This window comes from Eurosta solidaginis, chromosome 5 (genome assembly GCF_040869045.1).
Source record: "Eurosta solidaginis isolate ZX-2024a chromosome 5, ASM4086904v1, whole genome shotgun sequence".
NCBI classification, from domain to species: Eukaryota; Metazoa; Arthropoda; class Insecta; order Diptera; family Tephritidae; genus Eurosta; species Eurosta solidaginis.
In genome coordinates, this window is record NC_090323.1 from 194,897,895 (window position 1) to 194,906,491 (window position 8,597).

Here is an 8,597-nt window from a genome sequence, read left to right on the forward strand (position 1 = left end):
TAACTTTCGAATTTTTTTCTCGATTCATCAATATCGATTGCTGAGTGGAATATCGACCTATCTCCGCTGCCGTTTCGAAAATAGTGCATCAGGAAACTTTTGAACAAAGCCCTATTTTAGAATTTGTTGCAAAAACGTCACATCTTAGAATTCGGCTGAAGAACGCCCTATTGTTCGAAAAAGTCTTATCTCAAACTGAATTCAATATTTGATGACATTAGCTGGGGTTTTTATGAAAAAAAAAAATATATATATATATTGGAGATAGAGCGTTTTTCGACCGAATTCTGAGTTAGGGTGTTTTTGAGGCAAATTCTGAAATAGCGTGTTTTTGGCAAATATTTTCATATAGGGCGCTTTCGCATTGCCGTCGATATATTAGTTTGAGCTGAAACGGCGCGACGAGGACGTCACATAGACCGAATAAGTCCATAGTGAGATATTTTAACACTCAAAAATAGTTAGATAGTTCGATTATGCCTAGTTGGTTTTTTTTTTTGGTACTTTGTCTTGTCTAGACTTTGGAAGCCGTGACAGTAAGGTGTTCCTAGAAAAAAGGATCGCACTAAGAGTCTAAACTTATTTTAAGTGTAAACTCCCGGTTGATGAAAAGTTGAGAGGTTTGGTGGTTTTCCCAGCATGTAGCTATGGTTTTGACAAATACCAGCAGCCGATTTATTCTCTAAAGACGATAAATTTGAAAAGTCGCTTCTTTTTAGGAACTCCAACTCAAAATATAATTGTTTTGAAGATTTTTTGCATAATTTTGCGTTATTTTTATTTTTTAAGTATATTGTAAAAGAAAATTTTGTAACAACTATTTAATATATATAACTATTCAAAATCTAAGCGTTTTATGTAGTAACTAACTTATTTTCAGAATTTTGTTATTTTTAGCTCTATCTCCTTTTTTTGGTACTTCTTTACCAGCTCATTATAGATCCTCTGCTGATGTTATTTTCATATTTGCCAACGCATTAATAGCATTTGCAAATGTCACCGATGGACGTAAAACCGATTGGGATTCGTTGTGCACTGTGACCACTTGCGCTACCCTGCCTTGAGTTGAAGTTGCAGGCTCCTCGTGTACCTCTAGCTCTTCGATTAATTCTTGTAATGCCCCCAAACGCGTTGTTGAAGTAGCAACCGATTTGGTAGGCATCATTTTAGTTGGTGACGCCAAAAAATTTGTCGAAGTGCAAGTCTCCCCTGTGTCCTTTCCTAATTTACGTGTACTTGAAGTGGTTACAGCCTCAGGTATTGGTATTTCTGATAAACGATCATAATATTTAATAATTTTATTTTGATTATTTGTATCCGAAGAAGTAGCCAATTCATTACTTTGTCTATTATCGTAAGCTACATAGGCGAGGTAGCAGGGTGCTAAGGTGACAATAATGCGCAAGGCTGTGCTTTCAAAAAGATGCAGATATTTTTGATGGATGTTGGAAGATTGAATGTCGGATCTTAGCGGTTAATGGTTTAGATTTGGAGGTTGATGATTTGAGTTTGATATTTAAGATTTGCCAATTGTAAGTTTGAGATTGGTAGTTTGGAGATCGATAGTGCTTGTGGAAGTTTTTGGCAGTTGAAGTTTGGTGGGAAACAACTTCAATTTTTTAGATGATAAGTTAAGGTTGACGTTTGGTAGTTCGACGTTTCAGGTTTCGTGTTTTCAGATTTCAAGGTTGGTAATCAGATGTTGCATTTAACGATAGGTTTGATGTCGGTAGTCGTTTGGCGGTTGGTAGACGAATGTTGTAGATTGTAGGTGCGATAAAAGAGATTTTTATATAATAATTAATCATTTGACGTTGCGCGATTGATGTTGTTAGTTAGAGGAGGTTTTACGTCGAAGACCGGAAGATCCCGATGATTGCACGTCGATAGTTTCAGATTTAAATTTGTCGTATTTTTGCAGCCGCATAATTGAATACATCAGTGCGAAATTACAATCCCAGCAAACAGCAAATTGAAAATTAGTAAAATTTAAGATAAAGTGAAAACGAAAATCGAAAGAAAAGCTTTTTAACATTTTTTACACGCCAAGCTCCATCATTAACCCAGCAACCCACACCAAACCCAAGATATCGTACACAAACACCAATATATTCATTATGCATTTATGTGTGATTCTCTTAAGTCATTACAATAACTTTCTATTACAAACTAACTGTTGTTGACCACTGAACGTTGTCGCGGTTGCTTATAACGTGTTCACACTTTGACATTTGCATGAAGGCTGTCGGCATAATGCTGAAGCACAGCATCTACATAAAACTACGTAGTAACTGTTAACCATTCATTTATATAATTAAAATATGAAATTGACTGAATTAACCTGTTTTTGGTTTTCTTTCATCAAAATTGACTGGTGAACGTAATGCAATACCGCTTTGACTTTTATCATCGAAACTCAAGATGGCAGATAGTGCTGCTTGCGCCATTGGTAAATTATCAGAAATGCAAGCATAAATTCTATGGCTAATATAGATGACAATAAAGCTAAGTATAACGATGAGTAGCGTTATGAAAACATATGCCAATATTGTTGGTATAATAACTATTGTATCTAACATTTTGGTTGCTGCGCTACGTGCGACGAGATTTGGTTGTGATGTTGTGGAATGTTGTGCGTTGATACGAGGCGTCTGAATTATGCAGCTTTCAATTTATATCAACAGCAACTTCTTAAGTTACAAACTGCGTCTTTTCATTGAATATGCGCTAGAATATTTTGTAGTTATTTTTAGTTATTTAAATTTAATTGCTAATTTAAATGTTTTTTCGTTAATAAGTTTCAAAATAAAATTCTTCACTGTCAATTGAATATATATTTTTTTTTTTCTTCAATGCTTAACTTTGCATTTTCTATATGAATTTCGTTCGTATTATTTTTAGTTACATTCTGCTTCACTTTAAGTTTTTCTATTATTATTTATTGAATTTTTTTGTTTTGTTCTAATGTTTTTTTTTTTTTTTGATTTTTTATACCCAATAGTGCTAGCGGACTAATGTTTAAAGAGTAGGTACTTAAATTATTGGATAATTCTTTACTTTAGCTCACAACTGCTAAAACTCGTCCAAAAATATAGGAAGGGGTGTCAAAAGATGCGTTTTGGACCCAGGACCACGAATCCGGGTAATTCTGTACGACAGCATGACACTTTTAATATGCGTCCAAAAATATCGAGAGAGGTGCCAAAAGACGCGCATTGACCTCGACAACAATAATTCGAAGGCGAAAAATTAAACTTTTAGCTCATTCAGAAAATATTAACGAAAAACGGAAAATGACCCCGGAGAGGTCCGAAGCCGGGGGTGGAATCCATAGTATTTTTGCGCAGATCACCATTCCGCATTGGCGGCCTTCGGAGAGACCAAAACTATATCCACGCAAAACACTTTTAGCCACAGTTTTTTTGTAGGTAAAACAATATCATCAAAATTACAAAAATCACATGAAAAATTTTCAAGTTTATTTGCAAATATCTCTGGAAAGAAATAAAATTTTCAATCTCCGCTTTCGGATTCGTGGTTCTGGGTCCAAAACGCGTCTTTTGACATACCTTCCGATTTTTTCGGACGATTATTAGCAGTTGTGAGTTAAAGTAAAGAATTACCAATTATTGAGGAAAGAACTTCTGGTCTTGTGATTGGAAAAGGCAAAGCAAATACCAATGAAGATGAAAAACCCAATCTCTAAATCGCAGATAACGGAACTCCTATTCCCCTACTCGATTATTAAATAAATGTGTATAAAGCACAAAACAGAATTACTGAAGGAACATAGCGCTCTCAAACATAATAGGACGTAGTTATCAAAACGAAAAAGGAATAATAGTTCTGCAATCGAACTCTAATATATTTCTCTAATGGGATCCTAATATGAATTGGACTTGCAATAGTTCTCTTATCATTCGCAAATCGATTACTAGTGTAGTTTTCCAAAAATATTCTCCAGCCAGGATTACACTGCTTAATTATTTTGTAAAAATTGTTTAAAGTGACGCGTTTGACACTGTACCATTACTACTACAGCATTTCTGTTAAGTTGAGTACACAATCACGCAAAACAAAAACAATTCTAAGTAGCTTTCAAATAGCTCTAGAGTTCCTGAAAAGAAGAAAAATGTTTTGAAATTTTACGCGCAATATTCACATTTTTCCAAACCTCGAAAATTAAAAAAAAAGTTATTCTGAGTAGCCTTTCAATGGTTCTGGAATTCCTGAAAAGAATAACTGGTTAAATAACTCGCTACAACACACGTTGTGCTTAATAGCGGAGACACGAACCTCTGTGCTACGGTGCTATCAACATCAAATATCTAAGTGGTTTGTAGATACTAAAAAGGGACTATATTTGCGTGTTTTTTTAGTTATTTAAACTATATTTCTTATTTCTCCCATTTTTTTAAAATACATTTTTTTTTTTAAATTATCCGAATTTTGAAAACTTGTTTTAATTGGGCGTAATTTGGTGTGCAAAATTTCGGCCAACGATCGCATTTTTCAGAAAGTCGAATTTTTTAGAAATTTTGTAAATTAAAAAACAATGCTTTTCAATAAATATGCAGTTCCTGTAAAGGATAAAAATGATCTGAAAAATGTGATAAATTGGTGTAATTTCGCAGAACTCTTTCCTCATTTTCAGGAACTCCAGAACTATTAAAAAGATATTTTTTTCATTTCGAAAATATTTCTAAATTTTGGACTTTTAGAAAAATGTTGTCTCATTCGTGTAAATGCAGTTCGTAATGGTTCAAGTCCATCCTTAATGGCAGCAAATAGCATTGTATAACTCTTTTGTCTACTTGCGAGCTTAGAAACCCAGTTAAATTATTCTGAAATCAAAAATGTAATTTCGTTCGGAAGTGGTTTTGAAGCAGATGAAACCGCCTTGAATTGAATCGAATGGCAAACACCGGAACTAAATCGCTATTAGGTTGATATTGCTTTAATAAAGTTACTATTCCTCGATTTCAACCTGCCATAACGCTAGCATTATCTGTTATTAAGCACCTCAAAGTTTTAAAATCCTTCCCAAATTCGTTCAATGATAATAAAATTTAATCTACACCAAATTGTTCATCTAGATTTTCTAAAATTTTTAAAAATAAAGCTAAAAAATTTCTAAAAAAAATTTAATTAAGGCTGCGTGCGAGTTTACCTAAATTTCTACCTAAATATGGAAAAAACCCAAAATCACTGGAAACTGCTGTCGGTAAATTTAGAATTTTTATGAGCATACTTTTCAACCTAAATTCAAATGTCAAATTTCAAAAACAAAAATATTGATTTTTCAATGATTGTACATATGTGACCCGGTCTATGAAAAGGTGGCTTATGACTCAAAAAAACAGCTGTTGCTCGCAATTTCTTTTTTGAGTCATAAGCCACCATTTCATAGACCGGGTCACATATATGCAAATATGTACATAAATGGCTCTTGTCCATTCAATTTAAGTAAATCATAAATCATAGAGCGATGATCCCTGCTGCGATTAAGGCCCGATCCATTGTACGTGATGATGAGCTCAAATTTATTCAAGCTGATGTTGGCGACATAAGAATTGGATTATTCTCAAATATGGACATATTTGGCAACCAAATGGACTAATTGGCCTAAAGAAGTTATTGTGCATGTGCTCCACTATGTCCGGAAATAAAGCCTTATAAAACGGAGCCACTGCATTTTCTTGTACTGCTATCTTGGGATAGGTACTAACTGCGGAGCCTAATGGACCTCTGTTCTTTTTAAATGTGAAAAACCATCAAAAATACCAAATTTCGCTTATTACTATTAATTTCTTAGCAGAAATAAACAATTTAGGTTTTCAAATCAACTCGCACAATTTTGACAGCTTTTTCCTAAATTATTGCAGTGCTGGAAAGTTCCAGTGGAATATTAGTTTAGGTACCTAAAATTTAGACGAACTCGCACCCAGCCTAAGTCAAAATTTTTAAAAGCTAAATCCAGCTTGAAAAAAGCTAAAATGCAACAGTGGTGATAAGCGATTATTTTACCAATGATAACACAGGCCGACAAGAAATTTGACCATAAACCAGACCATACTTTCCTAAAGGTTTTCGATGCGCTGAATTCAAATCTGGACGCAGAATTACTCTATCACGTCAGGATTTTGAGATATCCTAATCTAAATATGCAAAAAACACCGTTTTTGCCTATTTTTGAGGTTATATATAAACGACAGATATTGTTTTTTTTTTTGTAAAAGCGCACATAGCATCTTAAAGAAGAAGTCTTTCTCTTACGAATGGCGTTGAGTTTGCTCAAATATCTTTTTTTCGCTAAGATAGAGCAATTATCGTAAGACTTATCGTAAGAGGTATGTGTTCTACTGCATCATAGATTTGAATTCAGCGCATCGAAAACCTTTAGGAAAGTATGGTCTGGTTTATGGTCAAAAAAATCGGTCTCATTTTGTCGGCCTGTGTAATTGCCGAATATCAACAGCTCTACACCTGCCTGTTTCTTAACAATTTTGCGTCACATCGCTACTGGGTATAAAACATTAAGCACCACCCGATTTCGGATTTCCTTATACAATTTTGTTTTTTTTTTTATTTTTACTTTACTTTGAGTTTTTCTGCAACTTATTTTTTTGCTTTTTTGATATTTTTATTAAAATATTTTTGTCATTATTTCTTTGAGCGTTTTTGTTTCAATAAAATGTTGTTTCTTTTTTTGTTTACGTTCACTTCAAAATAAATTAAATGAATTTGAACGCGTCATTCCAGTCTTTTTGTTTCATTGTAGTATAATGCAACAATTTTAAATGCATTCCTCTTCACCGTTAAATTAATAAGTGTGTATGTGCGCGCAAAGTGTTTGAAACACAACTGTTCTTTAAACATCTCAACACAACGTACAGTGACACGCTCGAATGCTTTCAACGGACTGCTCGTCGGTATGAATTTGTTTATTATTTTTGCTCGAACGATTTAGAATACGCGGTCATCGTCATCGGCTGCGTGACTTGTAAAACTGGTTGTCTATTTAAGTACATTCTCGAGAGTATAAACAAAACAAAAGCGAGAGCAAATTTAATAAAAATAATAATAGATTAATATAAAAAAAATTGTATCGCTCACACCTGGGTGAGTTCATTCTGAAAGAGTTGAGCATAATAGAGTATACTAGTGCGCTATCAATTCATGTTAGAACTCTCAGCGCATTCAACGCACTACTCCATTCGTCTCTTGCAAGAATCGCTAATTAAATGGGAAATGCCGCTGGTCGTATTACAAATTTTGTCTCTTCCGTGTGTGCCATTATGTGCTCTGCACTCACTGCTGTTGTTATTGTTACATATTTTGATGCACATCAAGACTCTTTTGAGAATTTCGTGAGACAGTTGGTTGATCGATTTAATGCTATTTTTGGGAGAAAGTGATGGAGTAATACTTTGCAATTCAATGAATACTGTTTTCCTATGTTGTGTTTGTTTTTATTGTAATTATTACATTATGCAAGGTAATTAGTGTGCCTTTTTTAGGAGTGTTGTTAATTTTGAATAAAATGTACTATGAACGTATGGTTTGTTTTATTAGTTTGTTTGGCACCATGGCGTATACGCAACCTGTAGGTATAGTATATACTAGGGATGGTACGAAAGTTGATCGTAGACGGAATCGAATCGAAATGTTGAGGTTAAATATCTTTGCTCACGGTACGGGGGAATCCATAATGTAGGCGTAAGAGTAAGCGTAGTCTAAGGAAGAGGTATTCTATGTGGAGGAATATAGAATGAAAGGGTTGGATGTAGTGTAGGCGTAGAGTGTCGGATTGGTATGCTGTATGGGGGATTACAGAATGTTAGCGTAAGTGTAGTCACTACTTTGTACACAATGTGGGGAATGTTGACATCACTAGGCTGTTAGTAAATAATCGCGCAACAACAAAAACATGAAGCAGCCACTCTTATACACATGTCCACATTAAAGCTAGCAACACTTACATATGTACTCGTAAAAGGCGAAGAAGAGATATCACACACAAACCTGTAGTTATCAGCCGAAGTAGTTACTCACACATACACACGAATATGGCTATAAACTACAAATATACCCGTATATAGCTGGTAATTAACCAAGCATGAGCTACAACTGTTCTGGAAATTACTAGACTTTAGGAGAAATGGGTTAACGAGGAAACCGAGAGTATATAAGAAGCGCAAGCTGAGTAGTAACCAGGGTTAGGAGAAATGGGTTAACGAGGAAACCGAGAGTATATAAGAAGCGCAAACTGAGTAGTAACCAGAGTTCGACAAAAAAGGCAAAATAAAAATTTATATTTTTAATAAAAAAGATGTCAAACGCGTAATTCTTCAATTCATTTACAGATAGGACCAACCAGACAAAATAAGCAAATGCCTTAAAATCCTAACCCTGGTAATAATAACGAATCAGTTTTGATTTAAACACGCTATTGGTTGTGAAGTATAATTGTGAAGTACTGACAAAGTAATCTAGATAAAGCCCAGTTTGCAATACTGAATATTGAAGTGATTTATGCCCCTATTACGGTAAACAACTCAACTTAGTTGGGTTGTAATTAAAACAACTCAACCTTC

The 8,597-nt window shown here is 34.3% G+C and overlaps 1 protein-coding gene across 1 annotated transcript; it reads right to left on the reverse strand.

The window, feature by feature from the left end:
* Window positions 1–740: 740 nt before the first annotated feature.
* LOC137252024 (uncharacterized) lies at window positions 741–6,985 on the reverse strand. Its single transcript, XM_067787162.1, has 3 exons — window positions 6,601–6,985; window positions 2,342–2,928; window positions 741–1,407 (listed from the first exon to the last, which is right to left on the reverse strand). Exons 2-3 carry the CDS (start codon window positions 2,577–2,579, stop codon window positions 935–937), a joined length of 711 nt encoding a protein of 236 aa, XP_067643263.1. The 5' UTR covers window positions 2,580–2,928; window positions 6,601–6,985; the 3' UTR covers window positions 741–934.
* Window positions 6,986–8,597: the final 1,612 nt, after the last annotated feature.

Excerpts from the sequence above, each read along its gene's own strand:
- LOC137252024 (XM_067787162.1), bottom strand. The coding sequence starts at position 2,579 with ATGTTAGATACAATAGTTATTATACCAACAATATTGGCATATGTTTTC. Across the intron at positions 1,408-2,341 it reads TGAAAGAAAACCAAAAACAG|CCTTGCGCATTATTGTCACC; the intron begins GTTAATTCAGTC and ends TTGAAAGCACAG.